The sequence below is a fragment of the Ziziphus jujuba genome, chromosome 9 (assembly GCF_031755915.1).
Source record: "Ziziphus jujuba cultivar Dongzao chromosome 9, ASM3175591v1".
NCBI lineage: Eukaryota > Viridiplantae > Streptophyta > Magnoliopsida > Rosales > Rhamnaceae > Ziziphus > Ziziphus jujuba.
In genome coordinates, this window is record NC_083387.1 from 7813965 (window position 1) to 7837412 (window position 23448).

Consider the following 23448-nt stretch of genomic DNA (forward strand, 5'->3'; position numbering starts at 1 on the left):
TTAAATCTTATGTGATTCTCTCAAAAGGGTCAACAGGTCTTGGATTGATTTACTCACTAGACTGTTGGTGTCGGAGAGCGAGTAGCTAGATTTTATAATACTCGAGCGAGTGGGCTCGAAGGCCAAGTCCTAAACCGCCAGGCGGTTTTGGGTTCACAGAACCGCTCCATGTTACCAAAATTAAGAGGGTTTATTTAATGGGTTGTCATGGAAGACCAGCCTAAGGTTTCCATATAAAGCATACAATTTTTCCATCAGGTTCAGCTTCTCTTTCTGTCCCAGCGGCTAAAAACACCCAAAAGAGGCGCTTTCTTTCTTTCTGTCACTGTGTGCTGCCTAGTCTTCTTGTATATTTTCAGCAAGTAAGCTCTCTATTTTTCCAACTTTTGCTTTTTTTAGCAAAATAATATATATATATATATATATACTCTTTTTCTTTTTGGGTTTTTCTTTTGGATATACATAACTTCGTCTTCTTGATCTCATTGCTTTTGGCTTTTTTTCTTCTCTCTTATGTTCCTATTGTTTACTTATAAAAAGGGAAAATGGAAAATTGATTGAAATTTTGGAAGTTTAGAGTGACTTTATTTACCGATCTAGCAGAGAATTAAAAAGATAGAAACCCTACAATTGTTGAAGAACAAGAAAGAGATGGGGAGAGGGAAGATTGTGATCCGAAGGATTGACAATTCGACGAGCAGGCAGGTGACTTTTTCCAAGAGAAGAAACGGCTTGCTTAAGAAGGCCAAGGAACTTTCTATCCTTTGCGACGCTGAGGTCGGATTGATTATCTTCTCCAGCACCGGCAAGCTCTATGATTATGCAAGCTCCAGGTCGATCATCTTTCTCTTTCTATTTCTCTCTCTCTCTATTTTTTTTCTGTCAAAAATCTCCACTTCTTTTTTTTCTTTTTTGTTTAATTTAATGGGTTCTATATACATATGAATCTCTCTTTTTTTTTTTTTCTCTCTCTCTTTTTTTTTTTTTTTTTTTTTTTTTTTTTTCCTTTTGTCTAGATATTCTCTCTTGTTCTCTTTCTAATCTTTGTCATCACTTTTGAATCGAAAAATAATGCCCTCTCTCGCTTCGTGATGTATTATTATTCACGTTAATATTTTGATATTTTAGATTAAAGTTAGTGGACTTATTATTTCATTAGATTTGCTAAAGAATAATATTGTCGAAACTCTTTTTTTTCTTTTTTTCTTTTTTAACTGAAAAATATTTCACAATACCGATGGTAAGAGAGAAAATAAACTGAAACTTTTCACCAGCTTGAAGGTCGACTTGGAAGATGGAAAAAATTGTCACGCACTGGTGTACATTCGTGTCTTTGTGTGTGGGTCTATAGAATAGAGATTTAAAATGATAGTTGCATGCTAGCTTATGAGATTTTTAATATTCCTTCGGCAATATGCATAACTAGGGAAATTTAGATAGGGTACTATATATAGCTAGGATTTGGTCCGATATATCAGTTTAAGATATTAATACAGCAGGAAATTGCATGCTTCTCATATAGATAATTTAATTAAGTTTAATTAATAACAGCTTTCTCAGACACCCTTAACAAGAACCTTCTTTGTAAGCAAGAGATAGCCAATTGTTTGAAGTCACAAAGAGAAAATCAAAGGAAAATATTGTAAAATAAAACAATGCATAATAATGTATTGGTCATGTCTAAGGAAGAAGGTGATGGGGTATTGGTAAGCTTAATTTTTTTATCCTTTAATCATCTTTTGGTTTGGTGGGGGTGAAGAGAGAATCATTTTGAACCAACACAATGGTGTGAAATTAGCTCACAGTTAATTAATTTCTTAGTATCCCAATTGCATATAGTTCCCAATATGTATTATAACATATGTAAATTAAGTTCGTAAACAATGAGAAGGCTTCATGCACCCCTTTCGTGCATATATCAAAACGTCCATTCTTCACATTGTGTTGTTTGAATACATTACATTAAATCATAATATAGTATTTATCATAGTATAATGGAGCACTAAGTCATGTTCATTCATATGCATATGATATATGTATAAATATATACATCTTTCTACATTTGAATTATGTTTTGAAACGCTATCTATAGATTAATCTGTTAATTAATGTGGTATATATGTATATATATATATATAGGTATGTAAGATCACTTGTGCTTCTAACTTTATATTCCAGATAACCTGTGAACCTAGCATTAGGAGTGCTTGCATTATTGTCCACTCATGTGTATTACATATATGTGCCAACTAATTATAGAAAGATTAGAAGACAACCATAAACAGTTCTTTGATAGAAACTGTGTTTGATTTTAGCTTCGTTTTTAATTTCTAGTCAGCCTGCAGTTCATATAGATGTAATATATATAAATATATATATATATATATATATATTATAGATTTAAGTAGAAGCTTTAAGTCATGGAAGACTCGCAACATGACAATTGAGTCATCCATTATGTTGTATAACGCTGCCCCAAACAAATTTTACTCCTTACTTTCATGCAACATATGCATGGAGAAGGAGGCTCATTTCTGAGAGATGGACTAGTCAAAGCGATAAAGTATAATATGTCCATTTATATATAAGAATGCTATAATGGAAAATGTCACCCATTTTATAAGGAGGGATACATATTTTATCAATTTTGGTAGGATATATGTTTATTATTTCTTTTATAACACATTAATATTGGCGGGGAAAACAAAATTGGTCGTTGCCCATGTTGTAGTCAGGATGATTGTTGTCCACTATAGCTAAGCTATGTATAGGTAAATTTGCTGTGATAGGGAACATTGCTTGGTAAATAACAGATATTTATAATTGTCTAATCTGCATAATCACACAGATCGAACGATTATAAAAAGTTGCCACCTTCCAATTAATGCCCAACTTCACCTACTATAAAATTCCTGTATGTATTGATATTGATATAGATAATTAGTTCCCAACTGCTTTATAAATATAGAAGCCATTAGCTAGCTAGGATAGCTTAAGGATGTGCCTAGCTAGGTAATGCTGAGCGACATAATAGAGGCCATGTAATTAATTTGTTTTGTCTGCTGAAAGACTAGCACCACAACCAAATGAGAAACATTAATTATGAGTGTTTTTTTGCACTGATGCTCTCTGAATGTCCTTGATTTTGTACTTTAATTTTTAAAATATGTTTTTAGTATTATAAACTTTTGAGCTCGGTGAACAGTGTAGCTTCATTCTCTAACCTTTAAACATAAATTTTTACTTATAGGTGCTTGAAAGAACATTTTTTACATGTAAAAAGATTAGGTTAGGGGTGTAGGGTGGAAATACATGTTAACTCAGATCATTCACATGCAAATAATAATAATAATAATAATAATAATAAAATTAAAAAAATAAAAATAAAAAAATAAAAACTGTAAACGTCAAACATGACTATACCGGCACTAGTTAAGATATTCATTAAGTTATATAATGTTAAAAAATAATGATAATAATAAAGATTTAGAGACTAAAGTGTAAAATCATGAAATATTTAGGAGGAACTGGTACAAAAAATAAAAATAATTGACAGGTCAAAGTATTAAGAGAAAATTATATATTACTTTAAAATAAAAATAAAATATATATACATATAGTAGAAATTCGGTTTCTCATTTTCGTAATAGAACTCAAAACTCTTTTTCTTTATCCTTTTTTTTTTTTTTTTTTTGGCGTAAAATAATAGAACTCAAACTCTAGGCATGGGGAAAATGGTTATGCAGATATCTTTCCTACTTTTCCCTAATTGGTTTCTTTTGAATTAGATATATATATATATATATAGGTCATCTTATTCTTTCATTAATATTGAAAATATCACACAGTATTGGGATATGGTTATTCGAATTTCGAAATTATTATTCTACGTACATCCGAGAATGAGTTGCATATAGTTAAAAAAAATATACATCACCTATAAGAGATTAGTTTAAACCATTCTAATTAATGGAGCTATCGGATTTGAAGCTTGTATCAACCATGTATATGACCATATATTTCAACACTACCATTCCTTCGAAGATAAATCGGGCATGTAAAGAAAATAGTAGTAGATAACACTTACATATACATTTGGTTAAATTTGAACTTTTCTTTTTAAAAAGTTTTGAATAGGAAAGTTAGTAATTGATCATATAACAGTTAAGAATTCAATGTTATTTTCTAAGTATCATATGGACGTTATTCCATTTAATTATTCATTATTATTTTCTGTTTTTGTTATTGCTTTTCATAGTGTTCGTTTAGTTATATATGTTTAAATTTTTTTTTTCTAGAAAAAATCAATTTGCATATAATTGATTTTTTTTCAAATTATAGTTAGACTTCTTGCTTGATTACAGGTTCAACGGACCACAAAAATTAAAAAAAAATATATAAAATAATAAAATAAAACCACACATACAGACACCATATATTGAAAACCATATCAAACTTAGGTTCATTTTGATAATTTTTTTCTACTATAATCTTTCTTTGATTGAAAATAACAAAGAAATAATTACGAGCTAACAAAAACCATTTTCCTAATATGTACTTCCCGTAGAAGCACTTCAACTATACTTCAACATCAGAAGAGCATTTTAACGTTTCTAGCCTCATCTTTTACAAAGCTTTTATATATTAACCTATTACCAAAAAAAAAGCTTAAATATATTAACCTTACCCAGTAACTTTGCATGCTATGGTGATTGTAATACATGAACAAATTCTGTGAATTTAATATCACTTTATGAGTATACATAAAAACTTTATATAAAATAATTTGTGAGTCATGCTATTAAATAGCTTAAAAGTTTGACAACATAATATGATGTTTTTAACATATTCATAAAATCTCCTTTTCGTTTCTTTTACCTCGTGATATATTCCCACCTTTCTTATTCTCAAATTATTTACTCATTTTGGGATGACTTTTTTTTTTTTTTTTTTTTTTTTGGGTTGTTGTTTTTGAGGCTGAAAATGTAGTTTTGAGGAGTTAAAGGCAATTTATTATAAGAGATATTTAGACTCTCTCTAGACTCTTAGTTAAAACTACTGAATTATAGGTTTTTTATGACACTCTTAAGAGAAAATATGTGAAACTGCTCTAAATTTTAATGAAACTTTCATAAAATATTTCATCCAGCAGAAGAAAAAAAATAAACAATAATAAAAATGCATATTTACAGGTATGCACTAACTTGTTTACCATTCTAATGGATTGGTTTTCCTTTTACCCTTGTGTATATGTTTGCCTTTTTTGGTTGACTAAACTTAGATACAATGTTGCGATTTATAATCTTAATTTTGTTAGAAATTAGTTCAATTTCCAATTTGACCAAATTAATTAGTAACAATTTCACTTAAAAATTTACAGTTATATCCAAGAGGGAAAAAATTAAGATATTGATTAATGAGATGAAAACAACCATGTAGACGAAACTATTACCAATTTATATAGTCAAATTAAATATTGATTAATCTGTAAAGAATTTAAATATTGAAAATTTAAATTGCAAAAATTGAATATCTAAATTACCAAAAAATAAAATCATCACATTCATCCTTTCATCTCTTGGAAATTGTCGACGAAAGGGCCTCAGAGGCAGTAGGAAACATAAATCATAATTGAGGATTCCTTTTTTTATTTTTATTTTTTGGGTTAAATAATCATATAACTGAAAATTCAAACATAAATTCACATGTTTTAATAAATATGTGATCATATATGTATATATATATAGAGGAAAACATTACGGTACGATCCGTCAGCATACGAATCTAAACCAAAATTGATATTTTTAAAAAAATATCGATTTTACTGTATATGTATACACAGCTGCTGTACACAACAAAATCGATATTTTTTTTTTTTTTTTTAAATATCAGCTATGCAATCCGCAGCCGCTCCTTTTTTTTTTTAAATATCAGCTATGCAATCCGCAGCCGCTCTTTATATTGCACCGCAGCCGCTTTCTATATGTGCATATTGTTACATATCTGAATCCTTTCAACTTCAAGAATCGTCTCTTGAGACTTTGGCCTCCGTCTATACCCAAAAACAAATAAAAAAATTCAGGAATTGAGAGAAAATGTCTCCTTTCTCTGTTTTTGATACTTAGCCTCCTCACTGCGTTTTCATGTTAATGATATTATCAAATATGATGTTAGCATGCGTTATGGTAGCATGCACTTGTTTTATGCACCTTTTTTCTTTTTTTTTTTTTTTTTTTTTTTTTAAAGAGGTTAATTTGTTTTATGCATCTGACACATTACACATGATGGTAGTGATAACACATGGTAAAATTCATATGTAATCATCACTTGCAACCTTGTTAGTATTCACACCGCTCCCTCCAAAAATAGATAAGTAAATCACTTTTTCATAGATATTGGACACGATAAATAAAATAAATATATAACCAAAACTTCATATTTTCACAAAATACCCATAGTAGAGCAGGATACGCTGCCTACTTCACTAGCATCAGCGACTAAAACTATTACTAACAGTGACTCTTAATGAGATTACAATTTGAATGATCTTTTGCTTTACCAGCTTATATGTGCCAAAGTTAAATTCTGGTTATCTGATAATAATTGTATGACTGTATTTCAACAGCATGAAATCTGTAATCGACCATTACAACAAATTGAAAGAGGAACATCACCATCTGCTGAATCCAGCTTCGGAGGTCAAGGTATTCAATTATGAACAACTCCCAATCCTTCTGTCGAGTTTTATCTGAGCATTTTCATGTCATAATTGCCGAGTTTCTTCTAAATAAGTAGCTCAACAGTGCCAACATGCATGCATGAACCATGGTTTTAAAATGAATTCAAAGTTCAACCTAGAAACTAGTTCAACCAGAATAATGTCCTTTTCCTGCTCCATATAATGTCATTTAGATAAGTTTTAACAATTAGATTTCGAAATGAATTTGAATGTGTCAAAAATTTAGGAAACATATACTGTTATATAGTATATTTACAACGATAGAAAACATGCATATGACATAAAATGATATTCTGATGTCATAGGCATTGACAGATATCTATAAATCAATTGCAACCATGTGATTATTATTTGAAATAAATACCTCATTCGAAACTATAAAAGCTTATCGATAGCCAAGTCACCAAAAGAACTTAAAATATTTGTACATTCAAAATATCATTAACATCATCAATTTCATCAGCAAAGTGACTTGGTAAATGAAATATTTCCCAATATTTACACAGGTTAGTTGATAGCTTCTGTTTGTGGTCAAACAATTAACAACTTGAGACCAGGTGAATAGCCCTTCCCATCCAAATTCCATCCCTTTAATTGGTGAAGTCCACGAACCTATAGATTATTTATCCATCATTTCAACGCATTTGAATTGTTTATCTTTCATGTGGCCACCATATAATAGCCAGCACTCCGCAGACAATGCAAATATTTTCTTCTCATTACCAATATTTTCAGCATTTTAACTCTGTTTCTAATTGTTCACCAGGAATTCATTGACAGATAACCAACTTTCCTGCCTTTTGAACTTATGTTGCATCATACATGCATACTCATCCCATGCTTTTGAAAAATAGGATTCATTATTTAGGTCTGATCATAGCCCACGCCCTCAAATAATTTTGCATGAAATACCTGAATATTATTGCATTACTAGTTTTGGCAGAGGGAGGCGGCAAGCTTGAGACAACAACTTCAGTACTTGCAAGAATGCCACAGGTAAACTGCTTTGATGCCTAATAATTACTCTCTCACACTGCCTAAGATTGGATAAAAAGTAGTGGAACATACACGCACAAATAAACGCCTAAACAGACTACACTTCACCATGCATGTTGTCTTTTTGTGAATATTTGATATCCCACCAGTTAGGACTATGGCTCATCCAACTTGACCCCCACCATTCCTCACTCAATTATACAAGACTAACTACAACAAACTAATTTTTAAATGGAGACGTAGAAGAAAACTAGGATATAAAACAAAAGTCACAACAAAGAGAAATAAAGAGTTAAAATTTGGACGAACTGAATGTCTAGGCTCACACATGGACCTCCAAGGACCCAATAGAATCCATGATCTTAATTCAATAATGAACTACAAAGACGATGATTTGATCATCACCGATAATTAACATTTCCAAAATGGTCAACTAGGCTTATTATGGAACCCCTTCTAGCTTTACCATTTAAATCTGACAAAGGTGGATCAGAGAATGAAAAAATAACAAATAAAAATGAAAGACCAGTAGCATTAGAGTTCCAAGATTACTTTTATTAGACACTAAATGGAGTTTAACCACTCAATTATGTTAACATTTCCAAAATGGTCAACTAGGCTTATTATGGAACCCCTTCTGACTTTACCATTTAAATCTGACAAAGGTGGATCAGAGAATGAAAAAATAAAAAATAAAATTGAAAGACCAGTAGCATTAGAGTTCCAAGATTACTTTTATTAGACACTAAATGGAGTTTAACCACTCAATTATGTCTCCATTCCCTATAGATATCCACTTAATCAATAGATTGAAGAAGGTTTTTTACTTTTAGGATCAAATAAAAAATCGAATTTGCATCTTGTAATTTTAAGAATGTCTTCTATTCAATCTGCAATTTGAGGAATTATAAACACTGCATTGTCATTAGACAAGACCTAGAGGACAATTGGCTTTAGCAGCTTGAAATACAGAGTAATAAAGGAAGGCTCTCTAAAACAACATGATGTAGAGTAGACGAGTGCTGCCATAACACTCAATGTTAGAATGGAATGGACCCATGTCAAACTAGAAAACATAAAAAGAAATACCAATAAATAAAAAATAAATAAAAAAAAGAGGCAACTGTCATTTTCCTTTTATATTGTAAAATCAAATCATGCTCTATTTCAGAAGATCTACTTTAGCCTCTCAAACCATGAAAAGCAAAAAAGACAGCTGCATGCAGACCCTTGTCTGCAAATTCAAAGTTGGAAAGTTGTTAAAATTCTTTTTTCCCACTGAAGTGTTTGAAATAACACCATGGATCTAAAACTAGATTACTTTATCAAATTTATACAATGGTATATATATCCACACCCGTTTCGACGATGAAGAAGATACGATGAATCTATAAGAATAGTATCTGATATTTATCTCTTCAGTAACGGCCAGGTTGACAAGATTAGAGCATATAGAGAAATAAAAATGAATCGTAGTTATAATAATGAATCATGTCAGTTCCATTATTTCTTTCCAATAATTCTCCCATCCAGCATCTAACCATACTTTCATACATCTAATTTATGCCAACTTACTATAATCCTAAATCCTAGTTCTCTTATCTCAACCGCCCCACCCACCAGAGTCTTATACCAAATCATCTCTAAATGACAATGTAAAATACATGAACAAAACCTTGACGCAACAAGATAATGTAGAGATGCACATTATGAAAATAAGAGAAGCTTTCAAAAACATACCCGTTGTTTAGCCATGATGCATTACAGACAATTGATGGGGGAAGAACTTTCTGGATTGGGTGTCAAAGATCTACAAAACCTGGAAAACCAACTGGAAATGAGTTTAAAAGGTGTCCGCATGAAAAAGGTACAATCCATACCCTACTACCTTTCATGAGGCCTTCTATTTATCATGAATGCTTAACCAACCTTCTAATATCCTTTTCCTTCTGCAGGATCAAATATTAAATGATGAAATAAAAGAACTAAACCGGAAGGTCTCCTAACAAAACTTTGACATTTCTTCAATTCCATTCAGGTCCAACTCAAATATATCTGCTAAGTAACATTGACTTTATTTCAGGGAAATCTTGTTCATCAGGAGAATATAGAACTCTATAAGAAGGTAGACCTTATGCGTAAAGAAAATTTGGAGCTGAAAGAAAAGGTACTGCCCAGATAACTGCAAGTCAGCGAGAAACTTTCTTTTTCTGTAACCTCTTGCTTCCCTGAGACATAAATAACTTCATAAGAGGACAATAGGAGTTAAATATTTGGGTAAAGTAGCTTTGTTAATATAAAGAAAGAGGAAGAATCTACAGGTATAACTAAGCCGTAAGGCAAGTATTCTTCTTGAATATTGAAGGTAAGGTCTCTTCTCTAGCAAATTCTAAAAAGTTCAGTCCCAGGTGTATGGAACTAGTGATGGAAATGAAGGAAACAGAAGTCTGCATTCTCCATATACTATCACCAATGGATATGAAGTACACCCCCCCATCCACCTCCAGCTAAGCCAGCCGCAACCTCAGCAAAACGAAACACCGCATAAAGCTATGAAACTAGGGTATTTTCCCTTAAAAAAATAAATAAATAAGTTTTATCTAAGTTATATGTGCTGAATATTTTATTTTGAAGATAATAATATTGTATCTTAAAAAATCTGCATCAGATTACAACTTCATTAGCAACAGTACTTGTCGGCTGCTGGTGGCTCTGCATCACAATCCCACGAACATTTTATCCCAGAATGAAAAATCAACTCTCTGCTAATGACATCTTATAGTTCAGCAACTCAAGATGAAAAGCATCCGGCAGTTGAACAATCAGAGTCGGTATGATATGTTCTATGACATGTTAAATGTGTAAATTCACGTAATAAAGGTAAAGCATTATATGTCTTAGGTGTTTGGAGCGTTTCAAATTTGTGGTGATCATAGCATACTGTCAGGATTAGTTGTACCTATATTTCTTTTATGAAGAATAATCATGTCTCAAGCAAATTCTCCAATTTCTTTCAAACATTTTTTCCCCCTAACAAGTGAGTTTAAAATCTCTTTTAGAAGAGCTCGGTATAGAAGGTTGAATATTGAAATAAGAAATAGTCAATTCTCAAATTTTCCACTAAATTTTCATTGTTTTCCCTCTACCAGCATAAGTTTATTATTCCTTATATGAAGAGTTAAGGGAGAAAAAAGAAATAACAATAAGAAGTTAAAGCAAAGTAATAAAACTCATGGAGTAGATTTTAAAGTGGATACGTAGCAACATTTCAATATATAGTCTGTTTATTCAACAAAAGAAAAGTACTTGTATGTCTAAGCAGTAAGCGCAAACCAGCAAGCAAAAGCAACATGGTCAATGCAGCAGGAAAAGTATGAGCAATTACAGTTCAAATTTATAATATGATAGAAAAGATTTGTGACATGAATTGACAGTAACTAAGGTTTCTATTACTCATTCAGTTGATTATTGATTATGGTGGACATTACCTGTAAATTTGACATAATATATCTGATCAATCTGGTAGTCAGCTACAAGCACAGACAAAATAGAGTAACACGACGTATAAAGAAGGACAACAGCGACACATATCAGTCAGTTATAACAGAATGAAAAATACAAAGAAAGTATTTAAAACCAAGCCCAGTGCTTATCTTGCCAAAGCAGGTATCTAGGTTGGGCAATTTAAAAGCCAAAAAAGGTTAATAAATATCATATATGGCTCCGGGAAATATTAAAATTATAGAGACATTTTTCTTCACCATCATAGTTCAGACCAATGATATAATAAATTGGAATGCAACACTTATTAGTTTCTTATGATCAATTTAGCAAAAAGAAGAGTATCTTTTATAATTGCAAACCAACGAGGTTATTTTGATAGATATCTAATAAAATGTAAGGTTAGGCATTATAAGTAAAATAAAAGATTAGAGGATTTCCTCCACATACCTTATTTCCTCTAATGTCTGGAAGAAGTCCTTAGCATTTCTAGTGAACGGAAATTCCAATATTAGCCTAGAAGCAGTTGAAGCCCACAAACATTAGAATGGATACATGTGCTTTATGCACTATCAAGATCACTAGGCGTATGCAATAACAAATTCCAGAGAACATATGTATAGCTAAAATGACAAGAGTCCAGCTGTCTAAATGCAAAATACAAGGGATGGAAATGAACCAAAAATTTGAAAATTTAAAGATGAAAACAAAAAACATACATACCCACCCACACATAGAAGTTACAAGTATTATATGCATATTTTACATAAAATAATCAGAAAGACATTTTGCAGTGACCATGTTTAGGCTAGCAATCCACTAAAGCCTTTAATGATGCAATCAAAACCTGTACACCAATCTGAATAAAACGTACACCTTTCTTTATGATGCTTGGAAATCGCATTGAAAGTATAGGTCAGTTTTCTCAAAAAAAGGTAAGAAATGATCAAACTATATGGGCTGAAACGCTTCATTGGGTTATTTTTTAAGAAAGCCTGGCACAATTTATGTGGAAACCAAGTGAGAATTGTTGAGCAGTAAGCCAAACAAGAGTAAGACGCCACATTCACAACGTGAGTAGCTAAAGAGACACTTTAACTCAAGAGTTGATCATTCAGTAAGATATTCATGTAAAAATACTGTATTTTCTGTAGCTATGCTAAAATTCAACAGACTTCTACTTTAGCTTTAAATATAAAATAGAATTACAAAGATGCTTTTTGGGCCCTTCATTTCCCTAAGTTAGCTCGTAGATGTACTTGGGCCTCCTCTAGCTAAAAAGGCATTAGTATATGCTATGCTACATTGACGTTAATTGCTGACTGTTTCCTACCACTTAAGACTTTTGGATTTAAGGTAATTTAACATGTTACCAAGCCCACATTGGTTATTACCATAATTGACAAATGTTTGCTCATAATTTTTTAAACCTACATGTGTCACCCCTGCTTTTGGTTCTTGTTTACTAGGAGGGGCGCAGCGTGAAGGGAAATATTAGTTTAACAGGCTTGATATGCATTCCAAAAGTTTGTTTCCTAAATACCTAAGCTTTTGAAATCAATGGTCATAAAAGGGAACTCAACATCTCTTGACAAGGTATCATTCACTCCCATGGTTCTGTCATGTGGCAAGACCTAGACATAAAGTATTACAAAGCTCATCCCGACAAAATCAAAGCTTCTATGACCCTAGATGTAAAATCATGAAAGAAATGTCTGAATAAATGTAGCACCTCAGATTTGCAATCATGAATGCTCCTACGATCAGCTACATGGACCAGCAAACTCATCTAACCACCATGACATAATCTATATGTAGAAATAATGGAGCACTTAAATATACAAGGACCATGAAGAAGCTCATAAGCAATCAGGAAAAAATAACCATAATGGCAAGACATCTAATTCCAACCATCAATGAGGACCTGAACCAATTCATAAGAGAACAGACAGCATGATACAATAGGTAATACAAATTAATTAGATCTACTCTAGCTAACAATTATTATTAAACTACTCTTATATTATATACGTTCTTCCTCCTGCAGCTTCACTTCTCCACACACACACACACATACACGCACACGCACATGCACACGCGCGCACACACACACGCGCATGCATGCGTGCACACACACAAAATAAACAAATTTGTTTAATTGTTTTCACAAAACCTTGAAATCTTGCCAATAACGATATGCCCAAGTATTCATCCCATAAAACAAAGTACAGTCCTTCATTTCACATCGCATTACAAAAAATGGCTCCAAAATATAAATGCTCCTTGAATAGTATGCTCCAAAATATAAATGCTTCTAGAATAGTATAAGACAAATTTCCTTCAAAAAGTAAAAATTTCCCTTATAACTATATTATTGAAATAAATAAAAATATCCCTCAGTATGCTGAATCAAAGAAGCATTGTCATTTTTACATTAGTTTATATATATATATATATAATATTTATTATTAAAAAAAATTTATAAAAAAAAAAACCTTTCCATATTCCCATAAAAAATTATACTGTAATGCCACCAAGAAAGGGTATATCATAACAGTCAAAACCTATCCAAGAGTATCTAGCAAGAACTATGCTCATTTCAAAAGTTTAAAAACTCTACTTTTGAAATTTTATCTATGCTTGAAAAAGGAATTGTATGAGAATGCCCAAGTATTCATCCCATAAAACAAAGTACCAGTTCTTCATTTCACATTACAAAAATGGCTCCAAAATATAAATGCTTCTCGAATAGTATAAGACAAATTTCCTTCAAAGAAGTAAAAATTTCGCTTATAACTATATTATTGAAACGAATAAACATATCCCTATGCTGAATCAAGGATGCGTTGTTCATTTTTATATTAGTTCACACATATATATCTATATATAATATTTATTAAAAAAAATTTCCATATTCCCATAAATAATTATACTGTAATGCTACCAAGAAAGGGTATATCATAACAGTCAAAACCTATCCAAGAGTATCTGGCAAGAACTATGTACATTTCAAAAGTTAAAACTCTACTTTTGAAATTTTATATATGCTATGGGAAAAAAGGATGACATCGGCTAGGACAAAGGAAACCCCTTCAAGAACAATTATACTATGTTAACATCATTGACCATATCTACAATTTTTTTTTTTTTTCATTTTTCCTACTTTTCTATTTATCTTACACGTTTCTGGAACGAAAATGCATAAGAATCTATTTTTGTCTTCAACTATCATTTATGATATGTATACAATCATAAGCTATCATTAAAATGAACATATAATCTTCTCAACTACATTATTCAAAATAGGTTTGCAAAATCTTCACTCATAATTATATTAGGCAAAAACTAAATTTATAGTTTGAGATACTAACTACTTAACTGGAAAACTCATGAACCATTGCTCTATATGAGATTCCTACAAGGGAAAATAATTCCCTTCAGTCCCCTCATTGAATAACATATCTTTATACCTAATAAATGGAAATACATGCAATATGGAAGATTCAAACATGCATAAAAGAGTAACATACTATACATATAGTCACAAGCACATAAAACCATGTTCGAACTCACAGTTTCCCTAAAACTGATGTGCCGTCTAAGATATTACAATAATCAATACAATAAAAACAACCTTTTTTCTTTTTTCTTTTTTCTTTTTTTTTTTTTTTTTACATATCTAATCAATTTTCATAATGATTTGAAGTATCTAAGATCTTCTAACCAATAAGCTGTCAAGTTTCCAGGTTAGTAGTATGATAACTAAAGTGTTCATATTACATACCATCTTGGAACTCTTTTACCCATAAAATCAATGAGTTGTCTACGATACTGCCATAGGCAGGCCGTATCAATGTAAAATATCAAATCTTTTTTCTTTTTTCTCTTAAAGAACATCTTGTCAATTTTTCATAATAATTCAAAGTACCTATTTTTTGCTAATAAGCTGCCAGGTTTTCCTGCTAATAGTAAGGACAGCTTTCAGATTTTGTACCATTGTAAGCTTCAATTTTCCAGGTTATTATTGTGGTAACTGAAGTGTTCATATTACATCCATATTGGAACTCTTTTTTTTTTTTTTTTTTTTTTTTCCCTCCATAAAATCAATGTGTTGTCTACAATACTGCCATAGGCAACACAACGTAATATATCTAAATCTTTTTTTGTTTAAGTAAACATCTTGCCAATTTCTCATAACAATTCAAAGTACCTATCTTTTGCTAATAAGCTGCCAGGTTTTCCTGCTATATATAACTACAGCTTTCAGATTATGCACCATTATAAAATAGCCCTTCATTAACAAATGTATGTGTTTTCTTTCTTAAACTCTGTTGAACTCGTTGAATTCATTTGATATTAAATCAATGGACAAGTAACTATTCGTTTTTCAATCAACATATTGGAAAATAAATTATCTGGAAAATAGAAAATTCAATGTACGAAAAAATCCACCATCACTGGTGAGATTGTCTGGAATAAAATTTTATCAAGCCTACTGTGCATAGCATATGACCTAGATTATACAAATTAATTATTCAATTATTCTCAAAAAAAAAAAAACAAAATCAGTTATTCTCATCAAAACGTTGAAAGAAAATAAAAAGTAAAAACAACGAAAGAATAAAAATCGAAAAACAAACAATACAAACCTAAAAAAGTTCAGCAGGCCTATACGCATATGAATACATAAAGCTGCATACATACATAATTTTAACATACATAATACATAACATAACTATCTTCACCTGATAAAGCAAATAAAACTAAAGCACGCCGTTTTCCGAGCCGTTGTGGTCCAAACTTCAACCACTAAATCATCAAATTAGCAAACGCGAGCAAACGAGACCTAACTGTGAAACTAAAAATAAAGTTTAAAAAAACAAAAAAAAACAAAAACAAAAACAAAAATTCATTTCAGAAGCCGTTGAAGATTGCCGTACTGATACCAAAAAAAAACAACAAAGACTTTGCAGTGATATGCAAAAAGCTTAATCTGCAGCAAACCGCCATGGAAATCGCAGATACAGAGACAAAACGAGACATACATAAAAACGAAGAAAGCAAAAAATGGATTCATTCCAGAACAATAAGGAAACGAGAAAAATTTTGCAGCAACATTATTGGAGCCGAATGTGCACCAAACGCCATGGAAAATCGCAGAAAGAGAAAGCGAAAGAGAGGAGGTGAGAATTTGGGGAAAAGCGAAGAAGAAACCGAGACCATGCTAGGATAGAAAAATGGATCTGATTCTCTTCGGCAAGCAAACGGACGGTGATTTTATAAAATGGCGAGCGTTTTTGGAGAGAGAAGAAAATATCTGAGGAACAGTTGCGTCCGGGGGTTTAAATAAGGAACCAGTGGGTGGGGACAAAGATTGTGTACAACCAAGTTTATGATAGTGCGAATGGACAGCTGTCGAGTATTGACGCGGTAAGAATGGAATCAGAAGTGGTAATTTCGTCAAATGGGTAATGCATGGAAAAGGTTGCTCGAAAGGAACAGCCGGCCCCAGGTGCTAGGGTAATGGGATTGGACGGAGAATGATGATTTGATTCGGTGTGGAGCCCCACCTATGCTGAACACCCAAAGAATAGACGGTGCATGGAGACTGTACGGTGATATGGAATTAAGGATTTACGAATGTGGATGGGTCAAGTGGGACAACTTGATCTAATCTAATGGTGGGAACTGAGTCAAGCCGATTTCTTATTGTTGCTTCAACTTGGTAAACATAACTCCACCATGCCTCGCTGGGACAAACACTTTTTACTTTTCTGATCAATAAATTTATTCTTCTCGAAGTCTATGACAAATAAATTCATTTTATCTGTATGCCATGTAATTCGATTCAAATATAATTAAACTTCACTAAAGTTTGTCTGTAATCTGTATCAATGCAATAATTTTTCTTTTTCTTTTTTTTTTTGTTTTGTATTTTCCCTCGAAGCAATGCAAGAGGTTGAATTCATCCATTTATTATGAAATATTTTTCTTGTTTCTTTTTCTTATTTAAAAGTATATTTTATTTTAATATTTCTGTATAATTTGAAATTCTTGAAAATGATGTGTTTTTCAATATTATGAATCACTATGAAATAATCTTATGTTAAAAAATAGTTATAAGAATATTGTCTATAAATCGTGAACCAAATGAGCTCATGATGTGGGTGAAAAAAAAAAAGAAAGAAAGAAAAAAAATATATAGAGTTCATATTGCCCAAAAAAAAATTAAAAAAAATCTAACACTACTTAAGCAAAACTTGCCATATTAATAATATTCCAAATGTTATTATGGTAAGATCAATATGATAAAATTATAATCCCTACTTGTATTCCTGTATTCCAAGGATAGCATTGCTAATAATTTATCAAAAAAACATAGCATTGCTAATAACTTCAACAAAAAATAAATACCACGATATGCAAAACTAATTTGAAAAGTCGGTCCTTCAAATAGGTGTTATTCTAAAATTTTTAAAGAAATTAATTATATTTATATTTTTAAATACAATTTTATTCTTTAATGTTAATACATAAACTTATTTAATTATTTGTAAATCTTATATTATTTTATTATTAACCAAACATTGTAAAAAAAATCCTAACAAAATTTTTTTCTAATAAACTATATTTTAAAAAATTGATTTTCAGAAATCAATTTCCCTCAACACTTTCTCTTTCTACCAAACAAAGCCTCAAACAAAATAATATCACATTAGCATAATTTTTTTATTATTATAATGTTGGCATAATAACTTTTTAATCATTAAACATATAATAAATATATAACATGCATTGACATGTTCATTTTTTTTAACAGGAATTAAATAATATCAACATAAATACATAATAAATACAGTTTTTTCACTTCCATTAGTATTGTACGTTTTGAAACTTTACATATCATATTTTATTGCCGGAAAAAAAAAACTTATTTTATTTAGTATGTTTTGAAATATTTTTCACTCCTATATAATAACTATTTCTTTTCTTTTCTTTTTTTTTTTAAATCTACAAATAGCTATTCTTCGTTTTAATTTTATCTAGACTGTTTATTTTATTATAAATCAATATTTTTTTACAGTTTGGAACCTGGTCAATGTCCATATGTCTCTGGAGGCTGCCAATGGTAAATTTATTATATGATATAGAAAATTAAGTTTACTTAAAACTTAACAAGAAAAAAGCTTTTAATTAAAATCCAACATTTATATTTATTATATAACATTCAAAGAAAAACCTGATAAAAATAAGGCAGGAAATAGTAATTACTACAATAGTCTTACAATAAGAAAGCAGGCCAAAGCCAAGCTTAAAACCAACAGAAATACAGAGAAGGCAATCTAAAAAAACTCTTACATAAAAAGCACACCCTCATCAGAAGCTCACTCATACCACTTTTGTTTCTCACACACCAAATGCGCTCAACTGCATTATCCAAATACAGAAACCTTTGCTTCAAATCCAGGAGCTCTAACATTTAAATTAAAAAAAAAAATAGAAATAAAAAATACAAGTTTAATCTTAATTCTTGTGATACGAGAAATGTATTTAGTAATTCATGTATGTCAAAGATAGAAAACTTTGCAGAATGATCAGCCTAGCTATCCAAGAGCCAATAGCACAGCTCGCCCAAATTTTCATACACACACAGACATGATAGAAGAAAAGCATGTACATTGCTGTACTAAAAAACATAATTTGATATAAAAGTAGATTTTGTTTATACCAACATCACACCAAGTAAGTTTACTTAGCACTTAGAAAGATAGAAGGAATAATCTATTCACTCTAAAGAGGTGTTAAGAGTAGATAATAGACACAAAATTGTGAGAACAGTACCTGTATGAAAGAAGCAAGTGCTGTGGTGACAATTTTGATTGTTTATTAATTCATCAAAAGAGATTCATCAAAAGGGATGGATTTGTTATAAAACCATTTTACTCAGCAATAAAATCCTGAATAAAAGTATATTAAAAAGAGATACAAAATAGATAACGACTTCTACTAACAGTAAATGATGAATCAAAAGTTGCTTAACAATGATAGCACAAATAAGACTAGAACTCTGCTTTAATTCGAAGAAATGCTTGTTTCACTTTGATGCCTAAGCTCAGATGATCCAAGGTGCTTAAATGGCACATGGGCTATCTTTGGCCAATCTTCACCACTTTGCTGCCTACACCTTTTAAGAAGTTTAGGACAATCTTGAATTGAGAGGTGCTGGAGTCCAATGAGATGTTTTAAACTTTCAGGTAAGCATGTTATATTCTGACAATCTGAAATCGCTGAGGATCTCAACGAAACAAGCATCTTGATCCACTCTGGCAAAGCTTCTAAGCCAGGACAACTTCTGATTTCCAGACTCTGCAGTCTCATGAGGTTTTGCAGCTCATCTGGAAGAGATTTGAACTCCCAACAGCAGCCTAAGTTGGTCAAACTTTGAAGGGAAGAAAGATTTTGTAGGCCTTGCAGTAAAGTAACAAGATTTGGACTGTACATAATAATCAAATGCCGAAGAGATGTGATGTTGTTGAAACCCATTGACAAAGAAGTCAGATTACTGCAGTTCTGGGACTGGCTTCCTGGTGCTTTGGCCATAAAACTATTCACTAATACGCCTTAGTCGATGCATTCCCTGCAGCAAAAGGCTGTTAAGTAACGTAAAATTCCCAAGGGTAGGAAAAGCCTCGCAATTTCTACAGTCTATCAACTCAATTGCAGTCAAATTGGTAAGAGATCTCCAAGGAGGAAATGAGAATCCTGGATACCCTTTAACAAGAATTCTTTTAAGATTTTGGTGGGATTGGAGGCAACCAAGAAGAACTTCTACCGTTGCAACATCATGTCTGGCTTGGGGCCAGCTTTTCTTGATGTTTGGACAAACATCATCGTCCCCCGAGTATAGTCCCAATGACTGAATGCCCTCCTTTTCCATCAATCTATAATACCATATGTCTGGTGTATAATGCACCACATTCTCTTAAGTGTGTGATTTTTAGACTCCCGTGGAGGTTAAGGCGCTCCAGAAGCATCAAGTCAGGAATTCCACCAATAACAAATAATGGCAATGTTTGAATCTGATTTGAAGATCTAGGTAGAGCCATCTCCATCATTGCTTCGAATTCTGGTGAGAAATGTTCTGAAAATCTTTGTAGCTGATCAAAGGGTTTGTGTAAAGGTAACATAGTGGTCAATGCTTTACATCCAGTGGTATCGAGATGTCTGAGGCATTACATATTTACTAAGTTAGGCAAGGTGATGCAGCTGCAATATATTTGTTTTCTGTCTAAACGCAGCGTTTTATTTCCTTTTTACTTTTCCTTGCTAATATGGCTTTGTTTTTGTTATTTTAACTGCTGAGGTGGCTTTATGCCTTTTATCCTTCACCCTGCGTGGTGACAAAACAGAGATATAAAAGTTAGCCTACAAAGATGTAAAAGACAGATTTTCTATTTTTGAAATAAACTAAAAGTGCTTGTTTTCTCTCATTCTTCGTGACTGTGGTGGAATTGGACCAGAGTTAGATCTGGACAGGAATGAGAGCCTGAGATCTACTCCTTGGTAATTCCCTCTAGGATTTTCTGCATCAAATTGGTATCAGAGACAGGTTATCCTCTCTGAAATTTCCATGGCTAGTTCCGGTGAAAACTCTCAACGAAATTCTGGCGAGGACCCAAGCTCGAAAATGCTTTTATCTGCTGTTGCTAAATTAGATCAGAAATTCAACACCCTTTCTAATGAGATTCGGCAACTTTGTGCTGCAATACATTCTGGTCTGACGTTGAAATCTGGAGCTGCTGGTTCTCACCTCCCAGAGCACTCCGGCGACCAATCTATAGCAACACAGATGCCACAAACGCCCATTCCTTTGGCACATCCAGCAGATCCACACCTCCAAGACTCGCCTCCTCCTTAAATTCCCAGAACTCAACACCGTCAATTTCTGGATGTTCAACAACGTATTCCACTCTCAATCGACTCGAACTCGGAAGATGAGATGGAGACAATGGCCATGAATCGAGCCCCTCATGCTATTCCTAACAGGTATGCTCGAGACCACCAACCTTCAGACTACCGAATTAAAGTTGATATTCCAAATTTTGATGGGTCTCTGAATATTGAGGATTTTCTTGATTGGGTACAAACTGTTGAATCTTTCTTTGAGTATATGTCCATACCGGAGGATAAACAGGTTCGTTTGGTGGCTTACAAATTCCGTGGGGGAGCCTCGGCATGGTGGGAACAGGTTCTGAGTAATAGACGAAAACAAGGAAAAGGTCCGATACAATCTTGGTCACGGTTACGCCGAATGTTACAAGCCAGATTTCTCCCCGTTGATTTTGAGCAAATCCTTTACCAGCAGTATCACCATTGCCACCAAGGTAACCGTTCTATTAGTGAGTATACTGAAGAATTTTATAGACTCAGTGCTCGGGTGAACTTGAATGAAAATGAAGGCCAACTAGTTGCTAGATATGTGGCTGGGTTACTTACTCCAATTCAAGAAAGAATAGAGCTTAGTCCTGTGTGGAATCTTAGTGAAGCTGTCAATTTAGCTTTCAAGATTGAAAAGCAAATTGAGAGGCATGTAACTAAGACACCAACTAAATGGAAACCCATGAGTGAATTGTACCCACCAAAAGTTAAATCCCTATCACCACCAGCACCTTACCAAAAGGCCACCATTGCTGATAATTCCATGAAAAAAACCAGCAAACCCCAAAATCAACCCAACAGGCCTTCAAATCCTTATGACCGAAACTTTCCACTCAAGTGTTTCAAGTGTGGCCAGCAGGGCCACAAATCTAATGAATGTCCACTGCGTAAACAGGTTAATATAGTGGAAACTCAAGACGATTTGGGAGAAGAGTTTGCCACCGTGGGGGATGAAACCGAGTTGGTGGATGAAGACCAAGGAGAACCCTTTATTTGCATCATCCAGATGCTATTGTTCTCTCCTAAACACCCCATGGAGCCTCAACGACATTCCATTTTCAAAACGAAATGTACTATCAACAAGAAGGTGTGTGAAGTCATTATAGATAGCGGGAGCAGCGAGAACATAGTGTCCAAGTCCTTGGTTAAAGCCTTGAAGCTTCCTACTATGAGTCACCCGAATCCTTACAAGGTGGGCTGGATAAAAAAAGGCATCGAAACTATTGTCACTGAGTTGTATAAAGTTCATTTCAGTATAGGAAAACATTATGCCGATGAGGTTGTTTGTGATGATGTGGAGATGGATGCATGTCACATTCTCTTAGGCTGACCTTGGTAGTTCGACAACTCTGTATCGCATGATGGTCGACAAAACACACATTCGTTTCAATGGAATGGGAAGAAAATTGTCCTACTCCCTTCCAAGCCCCAAAATGATCCTACTTTACTGCCCACATCTGGAGTACCACCAAAACAACCTTCGGGGAAGGGTCCTATACTTTTAACAACCTCGGAAAAACATTTTGATCTTCAAGTTAAACACTCACAGATTTGTTTCGGTATTGTAGCTTCAATTCAAGCCCCTGCAGATTCTCAGTTTCCACAACCCATTCAACAACTTCTTCAAGAATTTGCTTAAATCTGTCCAAGTGAACTTCCGGATTCTCTACCACCCATGAGAGACATCCAACATGCTATTGACTTGCTATCCGGGGCCAAACTTCCTAATCTTCCTCACTACCGAATGCCACCAAAAGAAGTTCAAATCCTACAGCAGATGGTTGAGGACTTGCTGAAGAAGAACCTTATCCGAGAAAGCCTAAGTCCTTGTGCAGTACCAGCTCTTCTAGTCCCCAAAAAGAATGGTAAATGGAGAATGTGTATTGACAGCCATGCTATCAATAAAATAACTACCAAATATCGGTTTCCCATTCCCCGGTTGGAAGACATGTTAGACAAATTAAGTGGGGTTCAAGTGTTCTCTAAGTTGGATCTTCGCAGCGGCTACCATCAAATTCGGATAAGGCCTGGAGATGAATGGAAGACCGCCTTCAAAACTCCTACAGGTCTCTACGAGTGGCAAGTCATGCCCTTCGGGTTATGCAATGCACCAAGTACCTTCATGCGCTTGATGAACCAAGTTTTACAACCTCTCATTGGCATCTGTGTGGTGGTATATTTCGACGATATTCTTGTGTACAGCCACTCAACCGAAGCCCACATTGAGCATGTGCAGCAGGTATTTGTGATACTCAAGGAAAACCACTTGTATC

The 23448-nt window shown here is 32.9% G+C and overlaps 1 protein-coding gene and 1 long non-coding RNA gene across 3 annotated transcripts; one reads left to right on the forward strand and one right to left on the reverse strand.

The window, feature by feature from the left end:
* The first annotated feature begins 211 nt into the window (after positions 1–211).
* Positions 212–10321, forward strand: LOC112492935 (MADS-box transcription factor 23). The gene is made up of 8 exons (XM_025077642.3): positions 212–362; positions 604–833; positions 6626–6704; positions 7674–7735; positions 9503–9602; positions 9691–9732; positions 9819–9902; positions 10144–10321. Exons 2-8 carry the CDS (start codon positions 652–654, stop codon positions 10318–10320), a joined length of 726 nt encoding a protein of 241 aa, XP_024933410.3. The 5' UTR covers positions 212–362; positions 604–651; the 3' UTR covers position 10321.
* LOC107426706 (uncharacterized) lies at positions 7058–16563 on the reverse strand. 2 transcript variants are annotated; one of them, XR_007243054.2, is made up of 4 exons: positions 16282–16563; positions 15982–16094; positions 11224–11752; positions 7058–9963 (listed from the first exon to the last, which is right to left on the reverse strand). It is a non-coding gene; the product is annotated as an uncharacterized LOC107426706 (long non-coding RNA). The 2 variants fall into 2 exon arrangements; XR_007243053.2 differs by having other exon boundaries at positions 15982–16563.
* Between the last annotated feature and the right edge of the window lie 6885 nt (positions 16564–23448).